At 52.4% G+C, this 27,637-nt stretch overlaps 3 protein-coding genes across 6 annotated transcripts in view; 1 reads left to right on the forward strand and 2 right to left on the reverse strand.

Annotated features, from left to right (window-relative positions):
* The window catches only part of Ttc21a (tetratricopeptide repeat domain 21A), a 34,269-nt gene extending 21,995 nt beyond the window's left edge, over positions 1-12,274 (reverse strand). The window contains exons 1-8 of one of the 2 annotated variants that reach the window (XM_041677370.1): positions 12,248-12,274; positions 10,490-10,619; positions 9,297-9,407; positions 8,538-8,704; positions 6,244-6,366; positions 5,061-5,218; positions 2,595-2,679; positions 1,009-1,107 (exon numbers count right to left, since the gene is read on the reverse strand). In XM_041677370.1, coding sequence (XP_041533304.1) covers positions 1,009-1,107; positions 2,595-2,679; positions 5,061-5,218; positions 6,244-6,366; positions 8,538-8,704; positions 9,297-9,407; positions 10,490-10,619; positions 12,248-12,274 — 900 coding nt within the window. The remainder of the gene's footprint in view (positions 1-1,008; positions 1,108-2,594; positions 2,680-5,060; positions 5,219-6,243; positions 6,367-8,537; positions 8,705-9,296; positions 9,408-10,489; positions 10,620-12,247) is intronic. The other variant, XM_041677371.1, reaches the window with a different exon arrangement.
* Positions 12,275-12,438: 164 nt separating this feature from the next.
* Gorasp1 (golgi reassembly stacking protein 1) lies at positions 12,439-24,072 on the forward strand. Of its 2 annotated transcripts, none has more exons than XM_041676849.1 (9): positions 12,439-12,527; positions 17,575-17,655; positions 18,044-18,247; positions 20,669-20,755; positions 20,886-21,016; positions 21,234-21,447; positions 21,998-22,148; positions 22,480-22,632; positions 22,797-24,072. In XM_041676849.1, exons 1-9 carry the CDS (start codon positions 12,468-12,470, stop codon positions 23,012-23,014), a joined length of 1,299 nt encoding a protein of 432 aa, XP_041532783.1. In that variant the 5' UTR covers positions 12,439-12,467; the 3' UTR covers positions 23,015-24,072. The 2 variants fall into 2 exon arrangements, with proteins under 2 accessions (XP_041532783.1, XP_041532784.1); XM_041676850.1 differs by lacking the exon at positions 12,439-12,527 and adding an exon at positions 12,587-12,698.
* A 10-nt stretch (positions 24,073-24,082) lies between these two features.
* Positions 24,083-27,637, reverse strand: part of Wdr48 (WD repeat domain 48) — a 33,682-nt gene continuing 30,127 nt past the window's right edge. For both annotated transcript variants that reach the window (XM_041676848.1, XM_041676847.1), the window contains exons 18-19: positions 26,481-26,670; positions 24,083-25,906 (exon numbers count right to left, since the gene is read on the reverse strand). In XM_041676848.1, the coding sequence (XP_041532782.1) occupies positions 25,811-25,906; positions 26,481-26,670 (286 nt within the window). In that variant the 3' untranslated portion in view covers positions 24,083-25,810. The remainder of the gene's footprint in view (positions 25,907-26,480; positions 26,671-27,637) is intronic.

Here is a 27,637-nt window from a genome sequence, read left to right on the forward strand (position 1 = left end):
CTGGGATTAAAGGTGTGTGCACCACCACTTGGTAGTAACTAATCTTAGTAGTTACCAACAGGTTGCTTTGTGTTTGTGACAGGGTCTTATGTAGCTCAGGCTGGCCTTTAACTTGCTACGTAGCTGAGGCTGGCCTTGAACTCCTGATCCTCTGCCTCAACCTTTTGAATGCTGGGATCATAGGCATCACCACTCCCAACTTATTACCAGAAGGTGGGGTTTGGTTTTGTGGGTTTTATTGTACTGCATTGGTTTGTATTATATTATATTTATTTATAAATAGACTATTTATTTACATTTTATATGGATTGGTGTTTTGTTTGCATGTATGTCTGTATGAGGGTATCAGATGCCCAAGAACTGGAGTTGCAGACAGTTGTGAGCTGCCATATGGGTGCTGGGAATTGAACCCGGGTCCTTTGGAAGAGCAGCCAGTGCTCTTAACCACTGAGCCATCTCTCCAGCCCCTGTTTTTATTTTTTATCTAAAGCTTGTTGAAAAGCTATTTGAGTTTGGTGATGGGAAGTGGCTGTGATGAACCATGTCCCATGCCACATAGGGACACAGCTGAGAAACTTAGACACATACATGGAGGGGGACAGTCACCCAGCAGCGCTTAGCAACCCCGTTCTGGAGTGAATGTTCTTACAAAAGACAAGTTCTTTGGCAACTTTGTTTGGACCTTCGATGCCAGAGGTCCAGGTGGACTGTCCGTTAGGTCACTCCTATGAGAAGAATATGGATCCTGGAACAGGGCTGGCTTCCTTCGTTCTGCATGGCAGAGGCAGTGGTACCTTCCCCCATGGCTGAGCTATCACTCTAGAAGCCCTTCAGACCCCATCTCTCTGGTCACTGTAGCACCTCTGTGGGGCATCTTGGTGGAGGACATGTGGTCATATCATATCTCTGTTATCAGGGGAAGGGGAAGGGGTGGGTGCTCAGAGCACAGAGAGAAGCCAAGGTCCTCTCGTGGGGGGCATGGTCAGAAACCGGATGCTGCCCACTTACCAGTCTACTGACCACAAGAATCTTCTTAAGGTGGAGGCTGGGATTCTGGGGTTCTCCAGTCTCTAGTGCCTTGATGAGATTTTTAACATGATCGGTAGCCTGCAGGGACAAAACAGAAAACGTGGGGGGTTGGGGACATACCTTAGGTGGTTAAGTGCTTATCTAGCATGCATGAAACCCTGAGGTACACAGCATATAACCAGGCATGGTGGCTCATGCCTGTAATACCAGCACTCAGGAGGTAGAGGTAGCAGGGGGTGGGAGAGAGGGCATCCTTACTACACAGGAAGTTCCAGACCCTGTCTATAAATGGAACAAAGCAAAACTGAACCCCAAAACACAAAACCAGAGTTGCGCGGAACGTTTTTCAGTCTTGGCTGCACATTAGATGGGCGATTGGGTCCACTCCTCACTTAGCTCTGATGCCACCCTCTGGGATTCGGCTTTGCCTGTCCCAGATGACCAAGACAACAAAACTATTTCAAAGCCCCACAAAGTGGAGCCTGAAGGGTCATCATTCCCTCCAGGGGTGACCCCGGCCCTTGCCCTGAGGGTGAGAGGAAGCTGCCCTGACAGCCCCACCAAGCAGAGGCCGTCGCTCTAAGTGACCACACGGTTGCCCTTAAGTCCCTGCCTGCAGCCTGCAGCAGTCAAGTCCTCAGCTCTGTTCTGAAATGTGGGTAACAGGGCACCCCTGTTGTTCCACTGGACCTTCTACAGTGCTCTAAGTGGGTGTTGCTGTCCCGACTCCCCAGCACAGCAGAGGAAGGGGTTAAGAAATCTGGGAGGGGCACCCAGCCACCCAGGAGCTTCCATTGTGCATTTGACTCTCCTGCCCACACCAGGGGCTCAGAGGAAAAGTCTGACATCATGAGTTCTAGCCCTGGGACCCACATGGTGGAGGAGAAGGTTGGACACCCTTCAAGTTATCCTCTGACCGCTACTCATTTGCCCTCCTGCCCTCTGCCCCCTGCCCTGCCGGCCCCCAACACAGATCCAGAAAGCAAGAGAGAGGGAGAAAAATGGGGAAGAAGCCCAGATGGGGCTGCTCTCCTCAGTGAGACAGGATTAGAAGTACGCAGCCAGGGCAGCCAGGGAGCTTGCCCGGGAGGTCCCAGAACTTGAGGTGGGGGTGTAGATGGGGCACGAGATGCTGACCCTGTTGCTATCAGGCCTGGATGAAGGCCTGTCCAGGGTTTTCCGCTGGTACAAACTGTCCCTCTATGTCACCCCAACCCAGAGACCCACCATCTCAGAGCTCTGCCCATGGAAGGAACCAGAACTTCCTTCCTCCTATGGTGACCCTCTTAGTTTCTGCTTTGCCGGCCTCATCAAAGGATGGTGTATTTCTGGTTATTCCAAAGGCAAAGCCAGAGTTGGGGTGGAGCTGGGGCTACAGTGGGTTCCTCTTTGTATCCTGTCTGTCCGGTGCTCCCTTCTCACTCAGTGCCTCTCCTCCCTCCAGCTCTTTCTGTCTGTGGGGGTGGGGTGGGGTCTTGACCTGACCTCGTATCTGATCATCCTGCCTCAGCACTGAGTATGAAGACTCGTCCCTGGCTCAGCTTCTGAGCCGTGGGGTAACTCACCGTGGCCGTGTTTCCTTCCCTCGCAAGCTCGTGCACAGTTAGAATTTGCCAGGCATCAATATTGCTTTCGTCTTTTTCAAGGATTCTGGAATCGGACAAGAAGGACACGGACTGACAGTGTTCACAGCTCAGCGAGGATGGGATATTGGAAACATCTGATTGTCTTTTAAGAGCCATTCCTTTTCATTTTAGTTTTTTTTCATTTTAGTTTTATTATTTTGTAATTATATGTATGTGTGTATGCCTGTTTGATCCCCTGAAGCTGGAGCTACAGTTGTTATTGTAACTCAGGCTGGCTTCAAAATCCTTCTGCTTCCACCCTCAGAGAGCTGGATTACAGGTGTATGCCACCACACTTAGCTCAGGGTTACTCAAATTAACAACAAAATTGCAATGTGATTGGGGTAACCCACACTGAAAGAGGTCTAGCCAGGGCTAATGATTCCGAAAGCATGGAGACCCCAAGGCAGGAGCTCTTACTGTTTTTCCATTTGGAAGCCAAAGCCACAAAGCAAAGCAACACAACTTTTAGGTGGCTCAGGGGATAAAGGCAGTTGCCACACAAGAGAGGTTCTCTCCCTAATCCCCAGGACCCACATAAAGGATGGAAGGAGAAAGTCAACTCCACATTGCTGTCCTCTGACCTCCACACTTGCCATGGTACATGTGAGATTGCACACACACAAACACACACACACACACACACACACACACACACACACACACACACACACACACGAGAGAAAGAGAGAGAAAGAGAGAGAGAGAGAGAGAGAGAGAGAGAGAGAGATTACTGCAAGAGCAATCAGTGTTCTTAAACTATGAGCCATTTCTCCAGCCCATCATTAAACTATGGTTTAAAAATTGAAATTGAAGGGTTGGAGAGATGGCTCAGTGGATTAGGCACTGATTGCTTTTACAGAGGACTTAAGTTTGATTCCCAGCACCCACACAGTGACCCATAACCATCTCTAACTCTAGTTCCAGGGGATCTGATGTGCTCTTTAGACCTCAGGCACCAGGCATGCAAGCAGTACACAGACATACATGCAGACAAACACCTGCATGCATAAGATAATAAAGAAAAACCGTGGTGGCGCCTGCCTGCTGGTCCTCACGGTAGCTGCTCCCACGCCGTCACCACGCCTCATTTTGGTGGCTCAGTCTGCACAAGGCCCACAGCTGTCCCCCTTCCTCGCCCCTATACCAGGCTTTCTTTTGGGTCCACGGAGACTTCTTATCAGCTATGAATGCTTGGCCTTATCTTAGCTCTTATTTTATCCTGTTTCTCTTTATCTACGTTTTGTCTTTTTACCTTTCTTCCTTCCTTCCTTTGTTCCTTCCTTCCTTTCTTTATGTCTATCTTATATATATCTTACATTTCCTGCTGTCTCCATGTCTGGCTGGTGGCCCTGGGCATGTCCCTCTCTTTCTCCCTCGTTCTTTTCTCCTTCTCTCATTCCAAAATTTCTCTTCCTACTTATCCTCTCTGCCTGCAAACCCCACCTATCCCTCTCCTGCCTAGTCATTGACTGTTTAGTTTTCTATTACACCAACCGGGTGCCTTAGGCAGGCAAGGCGAAACATCTTTACATAATTAAACAAATGCAGTATAAACAAAAGTACCACATCTTTACACAGTAAAGTAATATTCTGTGGCATAAACAAATATAACACATCTCTAATAATCCACAACACACTCCTCCAGTCAGGACCCAGGAAGACGCAATGAGTCAATGTTAGCTGCTGCCCTCACCCCTCTGCCCCGGAAGCCGACCCTGTCACCATTCACAGCTCCTCTGTCTCCTCTTTGCCCCCTCCACTGTAACAGGAGCCACTTTGGAGGCAGAGCCAGGAGGACATTGAGTTCAAGTACAGTCTGGCCTTCATGTGATACCTTGTCTCAAAAGCATTAAACCTAAATCTAGAGAGAAGGCTCAGTAGGTACGGCATTAGCACAAGCCTGAGGACTTGAGTTTGACCCCCGGACCCATACAGTGGGAGGGGAGACCCGACTCCGGGAACTTGTCCTCTGACCTCTGCACACATTCACAATGTTGGTGATAATTAAAAAGCAAAGCAAAATTTAAAAAAAGAAAAAGAAAACCAAGCCAGGTGTAATTTCAGCAGGAGGATTGCCATAGGCTTGAGGCCAGCCTGTGCTATGTGGTGAGTTTCAGAACAACCTAGACTACAAACCAAACGTGAAAAACAGGCCAGTCGTGGTGGCTTAAGCCTATAATCATGGCTACTTGGGAGGCTGAGGCAGGAGGATCTGCCTAGGCCACAGAATGAGTTCAAGGCCAGTCTGGGCAACTTAGTGAGACCCTGCCTCAAAATAAAATTTTGAGAGGGTTGAGGCTATAGCTCTGTGGTAGAGTGCTTCTGTAGCTTGAAGAAGGCCCTGGGTTCCATCCCCGGCACTCCAGAATACCTAAAAGGCAGGAGGCCTGGGTCTTCCCTCACCTGTGTCCAGTTTCGACTGTCTGGTCCCAATCTTGTCGAGCCAGGAACAGCCTCATCTTCAGGACTAAAGCCGGCAGGAAGTTCCCTGAGGCCATAGTGACCTGGTTCACCACCTCCAGGGCCCCGGAGAAGTTCTGCTGTATCAGGTAGTATGTTGCCTGTGGGAGCCCAAGAGAAGAGCCCCCACCAGTGATGCAGGGGCAGGTTCAACCTCAGGGGATGGGGGGCAGGATGGGCAGTCCAGATCCTTCTGACCCGCCTAGAGCCCAAAGATCCAGAGTTTAACTGTAGGGGCCCAGCTGTCAGGTAGCCAGCTGGGAAGATGTTCATTCTGTGTGACCGGGGACTCAGTGTTCATCACCGTTCCCCTGGGGTGTCCCGCCAGGAGCTCTGAGGGCCAGAGCAGGACTTCCAGAGAGGCTTGAGGGCTGGGATGGTTCAGCTGGCAGAGTGCTTGCCTAGCTCGGGTGAGTCCCTGGGTTCTATCCAGGCTTGGTGGTGTCTCCCAGTCCCTCCTGTCCCTCTGTGATCTAATGATGATGTAGTCATTTTGTAAGGACAGACAGACAGACACATAGAAAGATAGTAAGACATCAGTTTTCTTCTCTCAAAGACGGAGCCAATGAAGGCCACAAAGGAAAATAAAAAAAATCATTCAAATTAAGATCAGGAAATGCAAAACGGGCAGAGTGCATGCCTCCCTTTTCTTGTGGCTGCTACGTCACTAACAAGTGTGGGAGATGGGGTAGGAATGGAAGGGGTGAAAGTCGGAGGTGGAAGAGGCCAAGAGGAAGCGGCCTGACCCGTCCCAGGCAGACGGAGGAAGGTACTGCCAGGCCAGGAACTCAGGGCTAGCCTTAGCTACACAGTGAGTACAAGGCCAGCCTTGGGTACATGAGAGCCTATCTCAAGACACCAAACAGGGACTAGAGATGTAGCCCAGTGGCAGAGGGCTTGCCTGGTGCGTGCAAAGCCCTGGGCCCAATTCCTTAGCATCCAAAACAACACAAAACAGAATGAGGACTGCCACTCAAAGCAAGGACGAGTGGGCTCTGGACTGGCGTGACCGTGGGCTGGGTGCTGGCCCTTTCTGGGCCTGCATCTCGGATCTAGCCTGAGTTCACCTGGCAGCTCTCTGGCTCCAGTGAGCCAGCCAGAGACTCCCCCACTTCCCTCTGCCCACCTTGCCCATCAGCCCCAGCACATCTTTGGTGTCCTGAGTTCCTTGTTCCAGGTACTTGATGGATTTCTTCACGACGTGGGGCTTATTGGAGGTGAGGTCCACCCAGCCTTTGAGCACATAGCCCTGGGGAGAACAAGCGGGGAAGGTAAAAGTCCTGGGTCCTTCACAGCCTCTACCCGAGCTAGCTCCTTCCCGCCCTCTACCATCTCCACATCGCGGGTGGGCATCACCTCGTGCAGATCCCAGGGGGCTACCTCCTCTGCCGGGTGGTCACTCCTGCCTGCATTGCCTGTGATATCCTGCCGCCTCTCACCTTCCAAATCAGTCCGCATCCATCTCCTAAGGACTCACGGTTTAGTCTGGCAGCTCCCCCCTCCCCAGGGACCTCTCCTTCCTACATCCCCCTTGCTCTCCACACCCCATAGCTCTCTGTCACTCCTCACTCAGGCCCCTTTCCCGTATCTGCAGGGACTGGCCACCACAGTCAGGTCATCAGCCCTGGGGCTAGGGCAGGGGCTGCTCTTGGTCCTCCGACCAGCACACAGCTTCTTCCAGTCACAGGGAGGGCTAAGCCTGGGAAGCGGCATTGGAGGAGAGGGGCACTTGGGAAAAGCCCGGCCTTGAGCACCCCTTGATAGTCCAGGGCAATGCTTCTCTTTTCTCTCCTAAGGAGACAATGCCTCCCTCTAGAGCTGCGCACAGTGCATCTGTTCCAGACATGTCAGTTCTCACCCCTCCCCACAGACGAAGGCTTACAATCGTGAACATTGCTACGAGGTTTCCGAGAATGTACAGCCTGAAAGGCTTCCAGTCTCAGCATCAGCACCAACATGAGGTACTGACCACTCAGGTCCATCAAGACACTGCAGAGAGGGCAGAGCCCAGGGTGTCTGACAGCTCACTTGGGTTTTCAAAAGAACCAGGGAACCTGGACTTTCCCTTCTTGCTTCTTTCCTTTTGAGACAGAGTCTTGCCCTGTAGCCCAGACTGGCTTCTTGCTTGCCTCTCAGGTGCTACGGGGACAGGCACATGCTACCATCATGCCATGCCTGATTGCCTATTTAAATTTTATGATTAAAGTGTTTTATTACATTCATGTATGTAAATATGTATGTATATATTAGTATGTGTGTGTATGCGTGTGTTCACACATGTGCCACCATACGGGTTCCAGAGATCAAACTCAGGTCATCAGGCTTGGTGGTAAATGCCTTAACCTACTGAGCCACCTTGCTGGCCAAATCGTCTGATTTTCTACATGTCAGCGACTAATTCAGGATATTTAAAGAATACGGTGGCAGAGGGTGCTCGAGAGATGGCTTAGTAGTTAAATGCATTGGCCTGCTCTTCTAGAGGACCCTGGTATGAGTCCCAGGACCCACATAGTAGCTCACAATCATCTGTAACTCTAGTCCCAGCCATCTAGCATGGTGCACGGACATAACAGTGGTCAAAATATCCATACACATAAAAAAATAAGTTCAAAACAAAAAATAAAAAAATGTTGTATTGGGATGGGTACATACGGCATGGTGCCTGCCTTGGTTTCATTCATTGGATGAGTGCACCTCCAGCGCTCTGGAGGTGGAGGCAGGGGAGCAGAAGTTCAAGGCTATCCCTGGCTACAGTGTGAACTACATACAACCTTGTCGGGCTGCAGGGTCAGGCTTTGAGTACAACAGCCAGTGCCACCATCACCAGAAGCAGCTGTAAGTGCTTCTCTCAAGAGCAAGGCTGTTGTGTTTGCTCACAGAAGGGGTTGGGAGCCTCATGTAGACCAGCTTGCACCTCACTGCTGGGTGCATGTCATTTTGCCCTAATTGCAGGTGGCCTTGTGGTCATGGGAGGTGCTAAGGTACATATTGGGGGGGGTCCTTTCAAGAGAGACTCCGTCTATGCGGTTATGGGGGATTGGTCATTCAGGCTGTGGTGAGGTTGTTTTGATTTGTGTGGCTGCTTTGGGGTCAAGCCCAATAGACTCACTGTTCTACCAAGTTGGACTTCAGAGGATTTGGTACTTTGGTCTGTCCTTGATGGGTGAGAGTGTGCTTGTTTGTGTCTCTCAGGAAAAGTTTATGCACAGACCCTGTCTCAAAAAAAAAAAAAAAGATAGGCCATAGGAAAGCAGTCTAGAAACAGGACGCTGCGCACGAATGTGACGTGGCTTTAGACAAGGTACAGGTGTGAGGTTCAGTGCCCGGATGTGGCCCTGGTCCCAGGGCTCTCAGGGAGTAACCCTGATGATGTGTCTGGATACTGCTTTGCTTGGCTGTGGCCCTGAGATGCTCTCGTACCTCTTTGGAGCCATTGCAGACCTTCAGCATGTGGTCAACATATTCCCTGGCCTTGTTGTGGTGGCCTATGAGCCAGAGGAAGAGGCTGGCGTAGTACAGGGCAGTGTCACTGGCCGTCTTGCGGATTTCCTTCAAGCTACTCTCCAACTCCTGAACTGCTTCTCGGTCTACATCCAGAAGAGAAAGAGGCCGAGTGGAGACCAAGGGGTTCTCATCTGCACAGGCGATGACTGCCCCACGGGAGTGTGTACGTGTGGGCTCAGCTTACTGTCTGGAAGGCACCCCTCCCCACCCCACATTCATTGGTGTGCTGAGCAGACCAACTGAGCCCGAATCCCTAACTGAGGTCCATGCCCTATCCTGAGCAAGAGATGGGAGTCTACATTGGCACTTCTCTCTGACCTAGAGACTCGAGATTAAAAGCACAATTATTTAGAATGGCTGGCTTTCTTTCTTTTCTCTCTCTCTCTCTCTCTCTCTCTCTCTCTCTCTCTCTAAGAATCTTGGTGAAGAATGAAGGATGCTTTCTAATGCTTCGTCTGGAGGGATGACCTCTCCTGTTATGCTTTCTGCTTGCTCCCTTTCAGGTGGTTTCAGGTATCAGGTCTTCTCTGAGGCCTGTGGGGTGAGCATGAGAGATGGTCTGTTTTGGCTGCCTAACAGCAGATCCAAGTGGGCCGGTATATGCCCCTCCTTCAGTAGCCCTCCAAGGGCTTTGTCTGTGCAGTGGCTTTTCACCTAGGGGCCCGGTCCACTCACCAATGGTGTCGCAGCACTTGTGAGCATAAAGCAGAGCCATGACAGAGCACAGGGACATATCTGGGTGGCTTTGGATGCTCTCCAGCTCACTGATGGCATCATGGATATGGTCTGTAGAAAGAGCATCATACACTGTTCTGCTCTGGGGTCACAGACAGACAACAGAGGACCCTCTTCGGTAAGTGCTACCTGCATTCACACACACAATCTAGGGACAGACTGATTTGAAAGGTCCCCAAGAACCCACACTTCTGGAGGGTGAAACTCTCTGAAGGCCATCGGCTTTGTGGTCCAGGCTGTCAAGGGGAGGTCTGTGTGTGTGTCTGTGATTGGAGGTCAGAGGATGACCTTAGGTGGCTTGGGTTTTGTTTGTTTGTTTTGTTTTGGTACAGTGTTTCTCTGTGTAGCCCCTGGCTGTCCTGCAACTTGCTCTGTAGACCAGGCTGGTCTCAAACTCACAGAGATCCGCCTGCCTCTGCCTCCCGAGTGCTTAGGATTAAAGGTGTGCACCATCAACGATCTGTCTAGTAAGTGCTCCTTACTGGTGAGCCATCGTCTCTAACCCCCACTTTGTATTTTGTCTTTGAGAAAGGTCCTCATGTATGTCAGGTGGCATGGGACTTGACTTGTAGCCTAAGATAATATTGAACTTCCTAGTGCTAGGACAAGCACACATCACTACGCCTGGACCACCGGCTAAGAGCCTTGGAACCCAGAGGTGTGCCGTAGAATGAACCTGGCAACCCTAGGGGACTGGAGTCAGTTCTGAAGAGGGACAGGGCATTCTCAGTTCCGTTTATCCTGAATGTCCCCAACATCGGCCACAGGCTACTCAGACAGGTCTCAGCATCGGGGCTCTGTTTAAGTCCCGCCCTCTCACGTCTATGCCCCGCTTTCCTGTGCTCAAGCCTCCCACTTCTTTCCTGAAGTTCCAGCTCTCAGCTTCTGAGCCCAAAGAGAATTCAAGTCATGTAGCCCCCTCTCTAACAACTCATTCTGCAGATAGGGAAACTGAGGCTCATGGCAGGTACAGTGAGCCAAGATCTCAAAATCCAACCTGAATACGGACTTCACGGGTTGGTTATCAGCAGGACTCTGTGGGCAGCGTGAGGCTGTTTCCATGGGAACTAGGCATCGGGATGCTGCCGGAGGATAAGGGCGAGGATGGTACCGGGGTCAGTGCAAGGCCTTACCTTCCCCGAGAACTCCATAAGCTTTGAAGAACTGCAGTACAGGGTCATTGCTGTACCTCTCTAAGCCCACACTCGCAGCCTGCTGCACATGGTGGAAGTACTTTTCCTGGCTGTAGTAAATGATCGAAGCCTATGAGGAAGACATGGTTGGAATAGCATCGGTCCCCGGTCTCTGTTCTGACCCAGGCAGGCCACACTCCTCTTCAGTTCTACACTCAGGAAGGGAAAGGCAACAACCAGGCCTTGCCTTCTCCTTCTGCAGCCCCAGGAGTCGCTCCAGGTAGTTTTTGTAGGACAGAGTTTATAGGTGATTGGGTGTGGCAACAGATTCTGGCTAAGATGCAATGTAAACAAACTCAGGCTTGTTAAGGGTAGGGGGAGGAGTACGGAGCAATAATTGAAACGAACGTAGGAATAGCTGCAGGGACAAGCTAGGGACTGTTGTCATGGGCTCTATGTCCATCATCGTCGTAGTCAAAGAAGCTGAAGGCCAGGGAGATACAGCTCCACAGAGATCACACTGAGATTTCAAAGTCAAGTCTCACTTCCTCTAAGGTTTGTGGGTGTTGAATTGAGGATAGATGTGGTTGGGTCGCAAAAGCCTCACAGGCCATTTGAAAGAGCCTAGACATCAGCTCAGGGCACCAAACAGGAAGCAGTTGGGAGGTTTAAGCAGGGGAGTAGTGCTCTCAGATTTTTTTTTTTTTGGTTTTTCGAGACAGGGTTTCTCTGTGGCTTTGGAGCCTGTCCTGGGACTAGCTCTGTAGACCAGGCTGGTCTCGAACTCACAGAGATCCGCCTGCCTCTGCCTCCCAAGTGCTGGGCTTAAAGGCGTGCACCACCATCGCCCGGCTTGCTCTCAGATTTTTAAGATTGTTTTGACAGAGTCTCCTTTTGACAAACTGGCACCAAACTCAGCTACTTAACCGTGCATGACCTTGAACTCCCGACCCTCCTTCCTCACCTCTCAAGTGCTGGATTTTCAAGCTCGTACCACCAGACCTGTTTTGTATGGTGGTAGGAATAAAACCCAGGGCTTGTTGCATCCTCTAGAAACTGAGGCTCCAGGCACCTCAAATGTAAAGAAATGAGTCAACGTAGGGAAACCAGGTTAGGGGTGTCTAGGGGAGACATGGCGGCTCTGGCTTAGGAAATAAAATCAAATAGGGAACCTTGGAGACATCTGGCTTGTTGGGTTAGGACTAGGGTTGAGAGGTGGACACAGAAGAGAGTAACAGCTCATAGCATCTACTGAAACGGGGCGGGGACACGGGAGAGGCTTGGGAGGGAGGCTAAGAGGAGGATATGACAGGATAATGGATATGGGTTTAGTTTGGGGAGCACAGGGACAGGGTCAGGTCAGGGCGCTAATTTGAGGCTGGGGGTACAGAGGACACAGGAAGCAAAACATTGGCTAGGGAGTTGGGGAAGATAGGACGACTCATTGATGCTGTCAGAGGAGTGGACAGAGGGGTAGGGATGGTTAGGGGTGGAAGTGTCCAAGAGTAGAGATGGCCTGAGGGTAGCAGGGCGTGTAGTCAGGCAGAGGTGGGCCAAGAGCAGATGATGAGGGAGCAGAGAGGTGACCCCGGAGTAGAAATGGCCAGAGAGGAGAGAGGTGACCCCGGAGCAGAAATGGCTAGAGAGCGGAGAGGTGGCCCCGGAGCAGAAATGGCCAGAGGTCAGAGGGACAGGCCAGGGCAAAGCTGTCTTGGCAGCAGAAGACGCCCGGGCACAGGCGGCCCAGCGCTCACGCACCATGAGGGAGGAGTCATCGCTGCTCATTGCTGCAGCCCGGCTCAGCTGATGCCTGGCTGAGCAGGATTCCCAGCTCTGGCTGCCCAACTCGCGACCCGGCTCGCAGCCGGAAGTCCGAGGCGCGCGCGTCCTTGGTAACCTGTTGCTAAGAGCTGTGACATCCGGGAGGGCGTGGCCTGCCCCACGTGACCAAGCCACGCAGCGGAGGGAGAGGGCGGCCATGGGGCTCGGGGCGAGCACGGAGCAGCCGGCGGGCGGCGAGGGCTTCCACCTGCACGGGGTAAGCCGCTGAGTCGGGGTGGCATCTGGAAGGGTTGCACAGCTCCGGGGCCCGCGGTGACCTCCCTGCCAGCTTGAGTAAGTTCAGTGCACCCGAGACCCGAGGCCCCTTCTGGGAGACGCAGTGCAAGGGGCTGGAGGAGCGCGAGGGCTTCAGGAAGACTGCAGGAGGGTGAGGTGGCCTGACTGGAGTCAGGGTGGGCAATGGGACCCCAGAGTGAAACACCCCGAGACTTGGGGGAGGCCTTACGTGTCACTTTCAGGGAGGTACGAGCGAACAGGCTTATGGGAAGTAGAGACAAAGTGGTTTATAACCTGGTTGGTAAAAGAGGTGGAGAAATATGGTGTTGGGGATAGGAAGGGCTTTGAACCCAGCTCCCACACTCCTCTTCCTTGAAAAGTGGGTAGATGCAGAGCTGTGTGCAGGCAGGCATGTTTATCAGGTTGGTGCCCGGCTGTTGGTCAACCTGCCTGCCTGCCTGCCTCTGACAGGGTCAGTATTTGTAGCTCAAGCTGGTCTCCAACTCTCAGTGGCCTTCCTTTCTCGGCCTCTTTTACATTTTATTTATTTATTTTTATTTGCGATGGTTTCACTATGTAGCCCTGACTGGCTTGGAACTTGCTATGTAGAACAGGCTGGCCTGGATGGGACCTACAGAGATCCACCAGCCTCTGCCTCCTGAGCCACCGTGCTTCTCTGGTCTACGTCAAAGGAAGGCTGGCATCAGGGCTAAGAAGTGGTTCCTAGCAGGAAAGCCGTGGTGGCTTCGCAGACTGAAGGAGACAAGATTTGTGATTGGGGATTGGCAGACATTGGAATGCATCCAACCAGGGGTGTTTTAAAGCATATTCACACAAGGGATATGGGCGGTGAGGTTGTGGGTGCCAGGGAAGGCAAGTGGGGGGGTTTGTGGAAGGGGGACAGGTTGATATCATCAGAGAATGAGAACCATTCACAGAGGTGTATTGTGTGTGTGTGTGTGTGTGTGCGCGCGTGCGTGCGTACACACACACACACACACACACACACACAAGTGAGAGTGCCTGTCCAAGTTGGAGTTACAGGCATTTGGGAGCTGCCCCCCTTGTATGCTGGGAACTGAACCTTTAACTCTTTAACTGCTGACCTGTCTCTCCAGTCCCTTTGTTTGTTTGTGTAACCAAGGATGGCCTTGAACTCCTGGTCACCCTGCCTCAACCTGAGCACCTGTACACCTAACTATAGACGTGTTTTTGAACATATGCTCTGTGGCAGGCAGAACTTCAGGCACTAGAGGAAACACGGGAGACAGAGCATGTCTATTGGAAGCCAAACTCTAGAGGAGGAAGGTGGGGTGCGGGGCTCACCGCTATCATACTGCTGTTTAGAGGTAAAGGCAGGAGGACTTAACGTGTGAGGACATTCTGTGTTATACATGGAGACTCTTATCTCGGAAACATACACGGTAGGCTGAAGAGATGACTCAGAGTTAAGAACCCTTGCCTTCTGGACAACCCAGGTTCAGTTCCTGGCATTGTGTGTTTGCACAAGCAAAAGTAACTACACTGGGTTGTTCACATCTTCTGTAGCTCCAGCTCTAGGGTATCCAGAGTCCTCTTCTGGCTTCCATAGGCATCCACATACACCTGGCATCTGCACACACGGGTGTACAGGCATGTGCTTGTGCACACGTGCACACAGATCTTAAACATACAGATAAACATGTGCTACATGGTAACTGCTAGCAAGAAAAATAGCTTAGGTTAGGGATGAAGAGCGGTACCCAAACGGGAAAGATGTCTGCTCAATGTTTGAAAGTAAAGAGTGGAGGGGAGAATAGCAGGGGGCAGGTGGCGAGAAATCACACCGACACTGGCTGTGTGCAGCGTGGTGTGGTCAGGGGAGTGTGGAGGATGAGGTCAGGCGTCCTAGGCCTTCCATGTTGTCCTGAAGACTTGGAGAGCCTTTGGTTTTGCAGTGTGGGGGAATCCAGCCTAGGCCTCCTGGATGCTGGGGATGTCCTCATCTAAGTCCCCAACTTTTGAGCTCCTGGATACTGGGGATGCCGCTGAGCTAAGCCCCCAGGTCCTGAGGTCCTGGATGCTGGGGTTCCAACCTAGGACTCCTGGCTGCCCAGGATGCCGCCCAGTGCCTTCCCCAGGTCCGGAGACTTGGTTCTGTATTTGGAGATATTGGTTACTGTTTTAGATTTTATTTTCATTTTTATGTGTAAGAATGTGTGTATGTGCCTGGTACCCACAGAGACCAGATTCGGGTGTTTGGTGCCCTGGAACTGGAGTTGTGGATGGTTGTGAACCACCTTGTGGGTGCTGGGAACTGAACCCAGGTCTTCTACAAGAGCAACAAGTACTCTTGACCACTAAGCCATCTTTCCAGCTCCTCTCAGAAGATTTTAAGTGGGGGATGAATTTACCTACACACACACACACACACACACACACACACTTTTTTTTTTTTTTTGGTTTTTCGAGACAGGGTTTCTCTGTAGCTTTGGTGCCTGTCCTGGAACTAGCTCTTGTAGACCAGATTGGCCTCGAACTCCCAGAGATCCGCCTGCCTCTACCTCCCGAGTGCTGGGATTAAAGGCGTGCGCCACCACCGCCCGGCACACACACACTTTTTAAAGGGCTTTTTTTCACTTGTATTTGTGGGTGTATGTATGCATGTGTGACGTTTCATGTATATGTGGAGGTTGGTGGAATTGGTTCTCTCTGTCCACCATATGGGTGCCAGATTTGGTATCAAGTGTCTTCACCTGCTGAGTCACCTCACTCCCTATTTATGTATGTATGTATGTATATCTATGTATACATATATGTATACAAAATATATAAAATTTTATATATATATCAGAGACAAGTTTCTCTATATAACACCCCTGGCTGTCCTAGAACTTGCTCTGTAGACCAGGCTGACCTTGAACTCACAGAGATCCACCTGCTTCTCCCAAGTGCTGGGATTAAAGGTGTGTGCCACCACCATCCAGCTGCCATTTATTTATATTTTTAAGAGCTGAAGAACGGGGAGGTAACGTGTCTGAATTTTGTCATTCCCGATCTTCCCAGGCACGCTGGTGATGCCCTTGCCCTCAGCACTCAGGCAGTGCGCAGTGGTGGACGATTCACACACACAGACAATGCTGCTGTCACTAGGTTGTGTTTTCTAGGCTCAGATGGTCAGGTTACATCTCATCTATAAACTGGAGCAGTGAAACAGCCTACAGACCGCTTTAAAGCATAGGAGACGTTAGCATCTGGGATACTTGGCACCCAGCTCCTGTCGATAGTCTTTCCCAGTTCATTCCTTAGGGTCCTTGGTTGGGAGGTAAGGTGTGGGGTTAGGAAAGGCTGAGCATGCTGTAGGCTGGGGGTGGGGTGGGGGCAGGGGCGCACTGGGAGGTGTCAGAGCAGGGTGGAAAGGCAGCGGGTTTTGCAGGCACAGGTTAAGTTGGGCAACAGTCTAGATCATTTCAGCGGTTGGAGCTCTAGTGGGCAGTGTAGACAGTGTGGAGGACAGATCCACAGGCCTGAGTGGGTGGAGATCGTAGATGGGCAGGGACACCAGGGCTTCTGGACCCCTTTACTGTGGTGGGTTGCTCACATCATGTGAAGGACAGTGACACTTGCCTCTTAGGAGCAAAGTGGCCTTACCCAAGGGAGTTGGGGTGGTTTGGAAGTGGCCCTGCTTTGGGGGGACGCCCCAACCTCTAATATATTCTAGTCCTGTGGTCTTCCAAAGCCTCTAAAGCAGTGGTTCACAACCTGCAGGTCGTGACCCTGGATGGGTTGAACGACCCTTTTATAGGGGTCTCCTGAGAGCATCAGAAAACAGATACTCACATTCTGATTCATGACAGTAGTGAAATTACGGTTCTGTGTAGCAGTGGAAACAGTGCTATGGCTGGGGTCAGCACAACATGAGGAACTGTGTTAAAGGGTCACGGCATTAGGAAGGCTGAGAACCGCTGGTCTAAGAGGGGCAGAGGGCAGATCTAGAAGTAGGGCCCCCAGAGGGATGGAGCAGGACTTGAAGTCCCTAAACAGGCCAGGGGCAGCTTGCCCTTGGGGATGGGCCAGCAACCAACATGGGCTTACTCCCATTGGCAGCTGTGGCAGCTCAAGGAGGTGGCACTCAGGGACTCAGCTGGTGCTGCCGTTAGGAGGGGGTTGCCATGCCAGGGCGCAACTGGCCTTGAACTGGAAGCACCTCAGATACTGTGTTCTTATCCGGCTCCCGGAAAGTTCTCCTTCATCCTGGGGAATCCAGTGAAGCACCAAGGATCTGAGGTCACACAAGTCCTGTGCCTTGTCACCTGACCTGTCATCTTGAGGCCTGGCTGATGCCTGGCCCAAGGAGTAATCAAGTGTTCCTAGCAACAGGCTGGAGCCAATGGCTTTGGTGCATCTTTAGGATTCAGGACCTGAGGACAAAGGCTGCATTGAGCAAGGCACTGTGAGGGTGCTTGTTGTGTGTCCGGGGACAGCTTGAGATGGGGAGCTGGCTGTACTGGCTGATCTTTAGTGAGCTGGTAGTGGAGATGGGCAGGGAGCACCCAAAGGGGTGGGGAACTCCTGGAGCTGAACTCATGTAGAAGCTGATCCTGTCCTGTCTGGTCCGAGCCTGGGATCTGCTTTCCTTCCTTCCCCATCAGGCTGCCGTCCTTGCCTGCTGGACAGGAGCGAGGCTGGCCACTCAGGGACCAGCAGGGCCTGACAGCATTTCTCCTGCATGTCTGGGCTCTCCTGGCCAAACCCCCTGACCTCCTGGCCAGCTGCAGCCCAGATTTTGGGTGGGAGGCCGTATTCCCGGGTGTCCCTTACTCCCAGGGCGGTGGGAGTCTTTTCTGGAATCATCTGTATGTCACAGTCAGGAGAGGTCATTTTCCTCAGAGGAATCTTGTGTCTGAGGAGGTAGTGAGCGGGAGCTGAGGGGAACCTTGGCAATGGCCAGAGAAGTTATGCATGCCTGAGTTTTTTCCCCTGGAGCAGGGCTTCTGGAATCTGCGTGAGTCGGGGCGGGGCCATGACTTGCTTCTGCCCTGTGACAGGTACAGGAGAACTCGCCGGCCCAGCAGGCAGGCCTGGAACCCTACTTCGACTTCATCATCACCATTGGGCACTCGAGGCTGGTGAGGGTCCCCGCTTCTCCCTATCCCCACGGGATGCCCAGCCTGCTTCGTCGTGGGTGGTCAAGGGCCAGAGGGACTTCTGGAGGTAGCCACCAGCCCTAAGAAGGCGCCTTTCAAGGCATACAAGGCCTTTGTTCATGGGCCTACGAGGCCTTTTGCTTGCTTTGTTGTGCTTCCTGGCAGGCTTAGGGAATGAGGCTTGGTAGGACTTGGGGTGCCTGGAGCTGGGTAGTGACAGTCATGGCCACAGTGGCTGCAGGCCCAATCCTAGCCCATGCAGCTGGACCTAGTATTGTTCGAGCATGCCCTCACACAGGCCCTCCACGTCCTGACCTGTGTGGAGGGGTGGGCAGCCTCAGACTGAGCCAGCCCCTCCTGGCCCATGCAGAACAAGGAGAATGACACGCTGAAGGCCCTGCTGAAGGCCAATGTGGAGAAGCCGGTGAAGCTGGAGGTCTTCAACATGAAGACCATGAAGGTGCGCGAGGTGGAGGTGGTGCCCAGCAACATGTGGGGTGGCCAGGGCCTGCTGGGAGCCAGCGTGCGCTTCTGCAGCTTCCGCAGGGCCAGCGAACACGTGTGGCATGTGCTGGTGAGTACCGGCAGGGCGTGGGACTGGGCAGGGCAGGGGCATGCAGGGGCCGGCTGGCCAGGGCCGGTGGGTGGGGCAGGGAGCAGAGGGCAGAGCAAAGGCCTGGGATATGGCTTTGCCCCAGTGTCCCTGTCCCCAGAGGACAGATGAACATTGCTTCTGTTAGCTGTGTGACCTTGGGCATTCCGGTTCCATTTTGTTGTTTTGGGACAGGGTCTCACTTTGTAGCCCTCACTGGCCTGGAATGTATCGACCGGGCTGGCCACAAACTGCACAGACCCATCAATCAGCCTTTCTCGCCCGAGTGCCAGATTAAGTGTGCGCCGCCACCACACCTAGCACCTTTGGGCATTCTTAACTCTGTACCTTAGTTTCTTTCTTTTAAATTTTGTTCTATTATTTTGTGTATATGGGCGTTTTGTCTGAATGTATTATCTGTCGTCTATGCGCCACGTGTGTGCAGTGCCCCTGGAAGTCAGAAGAGGACCTTTGGTCCCCTGGGGTTGGAATTACCAATGGTTGTGAGCTGCCATGTGGGTCCTGGGAATCAAACTTGGGTTCCCTGTCAGAGCAGCCAGTGCCCTTAACCTCTGAGCTGTCTGTGCAGCCCCAAGCCATGGTTTCTTTTGAAGGGTAGGGCAGAATGAGCTGCTGGAAGCCGTCCACAGTATTGATGGTTGCTCCAGGTGGATAGGGACAGACTACATGGTAGTTTCTGTGACCCGTTGCTGTATAGCAGCCACGTGAACCAACCTCAGTAACAGCCGCCCCAGATGTTAGCGTTCGGTGACAGACACCCACGCACACCTGGCACCTGTGTGCTTCGGTGGCACCCGAGTTCTCCGATGCTCAGTCTCCCGAGTTGGCAGAGGGAGTGCCCTGATGGAAGGTTTGCTGGTTGGGGTTCTAGCTGCCTCCCACGATTTCTCTGGGGCATCTTTGCAGTCTGACTGAAAAGACAGCTGTGTAGGAAATGGGCCGGTAAAGCAGCCACCCGAGCACTCCTTAGGAGCAGTGGTGACGTGTTCAGGGGTGCCCGGCTTTTCGTGTGGGTTTTGGAAGTGCACCTCTTTCTTTTGTGGTGTTAGAGCTTGCTTTTGTTATCTACGAAGCTCACGCTACCAAACCACAGCCTGGTTACAAAACAGCTCATAATTAGTGCTTTTTTTTTTTTAAATCAATCTATCTATCTATCTATCTATCTATCTATCTATCTATCTATCATGTATATAACATTGTCTGTGTGTATGCCTGCAGGCCAGAAGAGGGCACCAGACCCCATTACAGATGGTTGTGAGCCACCATGTGGTTCCTGGGAATTGAACTCAGGACCTTTGGAAGAGCAGGCAATGCTCTTAACCTTTGAGCCATCTCTCCAGTCCCCTAGTGCTTTGTTTTTATTCACAAATAGTTACATTTATTTTGTGTGGGTACAAGTGGGCACATGTGTGCCCTGGTACACGTGGAGGTCAGGACAACACTCCTTCAACCACGTAGGCTCCTGGGGGCAGAGCTCAGGTCCAGTTTGACATTCTCTGCACTAAGCTGGCTCGCTAGCCAATCCTATATATATATGGATTTATATGGATGTATATGCACATGGATACGTACATGCTCATTTGTGAGTGCACGTGGAGGCAGAAAGACAATCTTGGGTTCATCCCTGGGAATCTTGTTCACCTCCTTTGAGGCAGTGTCTCTCGCATTGGCCTGAGCTCAGCAGCTGGACCACACTCCTGGCCTGTGAATCCCTGGGCTCTGCCTGTCGCCACCTCCCTAGCCCTGGCGCAGACCACCTGGATGCTAGGGCTTGAACTCAGGTGAAGCCAGTGATTTACTGATGGCTCCACTCCCCACCCCCTAATAGCTGTCCTGGGCCACATGTGGCCATAGGCCATGGGCTGGACACCCGAGCTCCAGTGGAACTCTCCTAGGAGGAAGGAAGGAGCCACTTTCTTAGTCCTCATGTTTCCAGACTCTGTCTGCAACACGGGCAACAAGGCAGCTGAGCTCAGGGCGCCAGGCTTTGTGGCACATACTTTACCTGCTGTGGCAGCCCGGTGTCACACCGGCACCTTTTCTCTCACGCAGTTCCTCCCTTCAAACCCCGGAGCTCATGCTTACACTCCACCCACAAACCAGCTCCCTCGCCCCTGGCTTTCTTCTGTGGTTCTGTGGCTGGCTCCGTAGCGTTTTCCCAGGCAGTGGCCTGTGACTGGTGTGGCTGTGGAGCCGCAGGTCAGGTGCTGCCCTCTGCTGGCTAGACTGTAAACCTGGGGGAGGCAGAGAAGTGGGCCCTGTAAGAAGGAAGTCTCTCTTGAGGCTGTGCTTGGCAACAGAGGACAAGGGTCCTTCTTCCTAGAGAGACAGCCCCCTGCCTCTTCTCTCGGCTCAGCCGTGAGTCTTAGTTTTTCTCCTCAGGATGTGGAGCCCTCTTCACCTGCTGCCCTGGCTGGCCTGTGTCCCTACACAGACTATGTGGTTGGCTCTGACCAGATTCTGCAGGAGGTAAGGAACCCGTGCAGTCTGTTTCCAGGCCCCCTGAAGGGTCGTGGACAGATGTGTTGTGCATAGGTGTCTCATTTGAGGCTTCCAGGCCAGCGCTGGGAGCAGCCCTCAGACGCTGTGTTTCTCCTAGTCTGAAGACTTCTTTTCACTCATTGAGTCCCATGAGGGGAAGTCCCTGAAGCTGATGGTGTATAATTCTGAGTCCGACTCCTGCCGGGAGGTGACTGTGACTCCCAATGCAGCCTGGGGTGGAGAGGGCAGGTACTTCCTGGGGTCACGGGGCTACAGGGCTAGATGGGTGGGCAGTGGGCTTGGGCTTCTTGCATTCCTTGGAGGAGACGGAACTGTACCCCAGAGTCCTGAGGTTCATCCCTGCCCAGGAGTGTCCTTGCTCAGTCATGGTTGTGGGTGGGGGTGGTATAGGTAGGGAGGGCTGTGTTGTGGACAACCCTGATTGAATGTCTGTGGCCTTCCATAGTCTGGGGTGTGGTATCGGTTATGGGTATCTACACCGAATCCCAACACAGCCCTCCTGCCACTACAAGAAGCCAGGCGGGACCTCCCCGTCTGGTACTCCAGCAGCTAACACTCCACAACCTAGTGACGTGCCTCTTGGTGCGCCACCACCGTGGCCCATCCTTCAAGATTCTTCCAGCCCAGAGTTGGGTTCCAGGCACAGTGACTATACGGAGGTATGTGGGGAGACCTGTCATGGTAGGGATGGGAGGAATTTCTGGGGAAGCCTCCTCATGGGCCTGTGAGCTTCTTGTGCCTGGAGGAGGCCCATCTGCCCCGGTATGCAGTAGAAGCAGAGAGGCTCTGCTTGGGTTCAGGGAAACACACTTCTGACTCAGTTGCCCTGGGAGTAGAGACAAGGCACTGGTGGTCATTTTGTGAGTGGGAAATTGAGACCCTGAAATGGACAGAACCTTGTGCTGCAGTGAGGGAGGGATGGCCCGGCCAGTGGAGGACACGTTAGGATGCATGGTCGCCATGTGTAGCTGGATTCAAGTGAGGCTCAGGGAGTATTCCCAGGTATTTGTGGATACCCCCCAGGGTGTCAGAAACCTTTCTTAGTGTGTCTGTTGGAGGATCTGGCCTGACCCCACCACTCATAGAAACCAAGGGTGATACTATTTATAGTGCCGGGGTGGGCCGCAGTCAGGCTGGACACCTGTTTCTATATTGAATCTTTATTGGTACTGTCTTGACTCCCACTTTCTTCCTTCCTGGCATCTCTAGGCCCTGACACAGGTCCCCAGTGGCTTTACGGAAGGGCAGCTCCTTAGTCCTGAGAGTCCTAGCCATGGTGCTGCTGACTTTGGGGGATGCCCACGTTCCATGGAGAGCCCTCTTCAGCCTCCACCTCCAGTGCAGCGGGTCATGGACCCAGGTATGGGACAGGCTCCAGGGGAGACTGAGGCAGCTGGAGCCCTGGTGCTGAAGTGGGCTGCAGGCTCAGGGTTACTCTCGTGTAGCAGTGCCCCGGCTTTCCTCAGAACCTGCTAACCTGTGTCGTCAAGGGTAGACGGATAGAAGCAGAGAAGGGTCTGGGCCCATTGCCATGGTCTACCCCATGATGTTCAACAGCCTCCGTAGGGTTTGGTGGAGGGTATTGGTAGGGCCAAAGGCAAGTTAGGAACATGGCAGGGGGAGACAGGCTCCCAGATTTCCAATAGTTGGGGTTTTATGTGAGCAGAGAACTGAGCTGCTCTCTTCCCCAGGCTTCCTGGATGTGTCAGGGATGTCTCTCCTGGACAGCAGCAATTCCAGTGTGTGCCCCAGCCTGTCATCCTCCATAGTGCTGACCTCCACGGCTCTCTCAGCCTCGGGACCAGAGGACATGGGTTCCAGTAGCAGTTCGCACGAGCGGGGTGGTGAGTGACCTTCAGTGACGCCCCGAGAAACCCTGGTTTTGGGGAGGGCTGCCCTGAGATTCGAAGGTGGGTTAGGGGTTCACATGCTGTCTAACCTCCACCACAGCCTGAGTGCAGGGGAGTGACCACTGAGCTTGGGCCTCCTTGGCCCTACTCTGTTTCAGGGGAAGCCACATGGTCAGGTTCCGAGTTTGAGATCTCCTTCCCGGACAGTCCCGGTGCCCAGACCCAGGACCACCTGCCCCAGCTGACTCTCCCTGACGGACTCATCTCTGCATCCTCACCGGATGGGCTGTCTGCAGAGCTGCTGGAGGCACAGACTGAGGAGCCAGCAGACACAGAGACCGAGGGGGTCACCCCAGAACCGCAGCCTGGGCTGTGAGAAGGGTCCGTGACCTTTGGTGTTGCTTAGCTTGTCTGTGTAGCTCCCAGAGGCATGGGTTTTGCCGCGGTCTCCTAGGGTCCCACCTTTACCTCAGTACATGGTCCTTGACTGAAGGGGCAGGGAAGCTGGGAGCAACAGCATTGAAGCCTCATGGGTAAGGAGAGGCAGCAGGGCCCGATCTTGAATGAGTGTGAAGACGAGGGACAAGAGAGGCTATGTCTTCCAGCAGCCCCCCCTGAACTGAGGTGGGGTTCCAAGTCCCAGGGTCCTCCCTTCCCATTCTAATCTTTATGCTGGAGGAGAGAGGTGTATACTTGGCCACTTTCTTCTCAAGTTGGAAAAGGCCCTTCTCAGGGATCTACCTGTGCTAGTGACACCTTCCCCTCCCCACAGGAGGGCACACACTCTAGCTGTGGTGTCCCGTGACCCCTCCTACCAGGTCCCACATACAGACAACTGCCTGAATGCAGAAGGTATACAGTCAGGTCTGATGGCTCCTCATCGAAACCCCTCTACCTCTTTGCTAGAGACCAGGTGAGAGTGGGTACAGGCCTTCTGTCTGTCCTTAGTATGAGGGAAACTGTCCCGAAAACTCTAGGCGCCTTGAGTTTAGAGGTTGTGGGCTCTGCTGGCTTTCTACAGGTGGTGCCAGGCATGTCCTCTGCAGCTGCAGTCTCCTGCCTATCTGTGTCCACAGACCGCATGTAACTCTTATGTACAGGGCACTCACTGTGCTCAGAGGCACCGGCCCAGGTCCCAGATGGGCACTAGGAATACATTTATAGCCAGGTCTATGAAGGAGGCATCCCAGGGCCTCATGGTGAGTGCCAGGAATGTGGGCACACAACAGGGCCTCCACCACAGGGCTGCTCTGGGGCCAGCTCACTTTAGCTCTGTAGCTAGGCACTCTGACCCCTGGTTGCCCTAACTGGAAGATTCTGTTCCCCGAGAGACCCCCATGAGCAGGTTAAGATGGATGCTGAGGGTGTTTTTTCTCCCCGTAGTCTGCTGTGCAGGAAAACGACAAGTGGAAAATAAACGTGTAAGACACCGAAGTGTTTTAACTAAAGCTTTATTCTATACAACCTGAAATACAGACTCTGACCCTTCCAGCATTGCAGACTGTCCAATTTTCTGGAAACTTATTACTTATTCTGACTAGAGGGGAAAAGAAAGTACAACCATGCTGGGAGGTAAAATCCACCACAGGGGCACAGCTGCCCGCCGCTCACTGCTGGGCCATGACCAGTAGAACCCTTAGTGCAGAGGCCCTTCCTGCAAACAGTGCTGAGGGCCAGCACCCCACCCCATCCCTTGCTTTAGTTCATGACCGTCACTAAAAACACGCACCCCGAGTGCACTGTTCTGTCTAACACAGACAATAAGGACTTCAGTAAAAACGCTGTCAGTTGCTCTGAGGGAGAACATTTTAATGCCTGGGAAATGTCTTTGCTCACCTGAAGGTGTGGGGGCCATGGCATGTCTGTGCTCCACAGTTAGCAGTAAGGGGACCCCGTTCTGCAGTTGTGCGGATCAATGCCTCAATTTGTAAGGAACGGACCTGGACCCATCAGCTGCCCCCAGCAGAACCGGTGAAGATGTAGAAAAGCCAGCCCTCCCCAGTCCCTGCTCCTGTGGGGGACAGGCCACGTGGTAAGGAGGCCACTGGACTGGAATAAACTGCCCCTGAAGGCACTTGTGCTTCTGGCTTTGTTCAAGGCTGTCTTCTGGAGTAGGGAGGGTGGGACCATTGATTTGTCTGAATGAGAATGGCCTTGGGAAGAATCCAGAGTTGAAGTGTTTATCCCCAATAAGTTAATACTCTGTACAAGATCCAGTGAGTCTACGAAAGCTTTTGATTGTTAGAAAGACAGAGGAAAGATCTGGAGGCAGGTATAACAAAAGCCCGCGTATAAAACTGGAAAAACAAACATGGATCACGATATAAATATCAAACCAACTCACTGTGAGATCTCTTTACTCTAATAACATAAACTCTAGGTAGCATTCAAATGAAACCGAAACTTGAGCATGGCCTTAGTTTTGACAGCGTCATGCTGCTCATCCAGGGCAGGAAGCTGTGGCTCCCGCTGGTTCTGCCTGTGAGGAAGACTGGGTGCTGGAGGAGAAAGAGTGGCCACAGCTGCTTGTGCTGTTGTGCGGCCAGGTGACTACGGGGCAGTACTTCACTACACAGGCTACTGCCTGCAAGTCCGAGTACTGTGCCCTAGCCTTGGAGTGGCAGGTCTTCCTACAGAGCAGAGCTGAGATTCGGTATTTCGTGGCCATCTCTCCTGAAATGGGCTGGCTCTCGAACTGCGCAGCAAGCAGTGATGGTTCCCATTAGAAATAACTCTTACATGATGATGAAAACAACTTTTGTTCTCTGTAATGACAAATTTGGAAAAAGCCTTCATAGGTACTGCATGAGTGGAATGTACTTAGAAAAGTTGCAGAACTCATGGGTTTGAAACTGAAACGTGCTGACAGATGGCCCCGCTGATGTTCTCTACCAAGTGCTAAGAGACAAAGGTGGGTCCTTCCAAGGAGTCAGCCAAGTCTGCACTGGCCTGTTGCAGGTTCTCTGTACATCTCGAAGTGTCTGTCCTTGCACTGATCCCTGGGGACACCTTAACCTATGCATGGAGCCTGCTTCTATATTACATCTCGATTAGTCACGTCATCAAATCGGCCGGCGGAGCTCCTGCTCCCAGTAGGGCTTGGCGGGCTTCCTAGGACTACTCGGGGCCACAGAGGAAGGTTGATGAATAACCCAGGAGCACGGCCCACTCTTCACGTGGACTTCTGACGGTAATGGAGCGTGAGGTCTCCACCACTCTTCCATATGAAGTGCTTTACTGTTCGAAGGTCCATATTTGGGTCCAAAACCTGAATAGCCAAAGTGCATTGAAAACATTAAGGTCACTAACAGCTAAAGGCATCCTTAACCAGGGGCTCTGCCAGGTGGCCCAGCGTGCTCCCCACTGCCCTGTCTCTACTTCCATCCATGGAACCCGAAGTTGTTTCTGCTGCTCCACCAGCAGCACCGGCTCAGCCCTGCCTGAGGACACACTATGCGTCTTGCTTGTAATTCCATCTTTTCTCCACCCACCTCCATTCCAAACTCTTTAACAGGACAGATGCCACCCTGCAAATCAAGATGCCACTGCCTTGGTGGCGGGGAGGAGGCAGAAATCTTTAATAAATAAAAAAGAAAAAAGATGCCACTGCCTCTGTTAACCAGGCACATTACAGATATGGGCATCTGTAAAGCTGGGTCCTCTTCCTATGCATCTATTTCCTTAAGGTGTGCTGAAGAACTTTTCCGGGAGACATGGCGGGGAGCGAGAGGCTCTTCAGAGCCCCTGGAGGCCAACGGCTTAAGAATCTAAGCACCCGGTATTGGACTTTGTGGTTATCTCTGCAGGGAGATGACGAAGCTATGCTCTTCAGGTCCACTCACCTGGTCCTGGCACAGAAGTTCAATTTTTTCCTCTGCCAACACAGCAATATCCTCTTCCTTCTCCTGCTCTGGCTTTTCGTTATTAGAAGAGCTGGTGGTCTGAGACTCGTTGTCCAGGTTGATGATCTTCTCATAGACATGCTCCATCACCTTCCGGACCTGCAGCATGTCACTGGCAGAGAGTCTGTCTCTAGAAAAGACAATGACATGTTTTGACATCACGAAAACTCCTATTTTTCATTGTGTCAACAACTAAAGTCACACAGACATCTAAAATCAATATATGTATTTAGTCATGGTCTTGATCCATTTGAGAGCTGTCAGAGTTCCTATGGTGCCCTCTAGGGCTCATGCACACACAATGGCTACCTGCATTTTACTCCAAGTACTGCCTGAAGCGAGGGCAGCCCTGGGTAGACCCACCGATTAACTACCCAGGGCTCAGTGTTACTTCCCACTGCTGTGCCTTCAACTAGAAGCAAACAACAAACACCCCAGGCTAGACACTAAGCCACAGCCTGCTCCAGACCATAAACCCAGCAGCTGGCTTGTTGTAAATTACACAACCGGAAGCCCTTTTTACTAAGCCCATATCTCTGGTATGAGTCAATCATCAAACCTCTCAGCAAGGTTTAAATTCTTCAAGGAGCCTGAGGTTCAGTCATTAAGTCTACTTGAAGTGATGTCTGCATATTGTGATCCAGTGTGTGCACGTGTGCACGCAGGCAGAGGTACAGATGGAATAGAACATTTAGCCACATGGTGGTCACTCCTCAAGTGTCTTGATTGGCCAGTGGGAACTGGTTCCTCTGTGTGAGCTCGCGAATCCAGTGACAGTTTAGCAGTCCTGCTGGTTGTGCTTGCTAGCACATACGCGCTCATGGTTCACACTTCCTTGCTAGATCTCAGCCTCTCTGCAGTTAGCCTCTCTTGGAGCCACATCTACCTATCAGGAATTTCTGGTGTGTGTCATGGCACGCTCTGCGACCTGGCACACAATCATGTCTTCCTACTCCACCCCGAGCGGGAACATGCACCCCCATACCCATTTTTGGTATCTTGAGGCTGTTTCTGCTTGGGAATTGTGTCTTTGGCAGTCCACCCATCTGTACATGTTCTGGTGATTCCTTCTAGAAACCTCCTGGAAAGCTCTGCTC

Source organism: Microtus oregoni, unplaced genomic scaffold (assembly GCF_018167655.1).
Source record: "Microtus oregoni isolate MIOR12 unplaced genomic scaffold, Mior012 000028F_ref0000031, whole genome shotgun sequence".
Taxonomy (NCBI): domain Eukaryota; kingdom Metazoa; phylum Chordata; class Mammalia; order Rodentia; family Cricetidae; genus Microtus; species Microtus oregoni.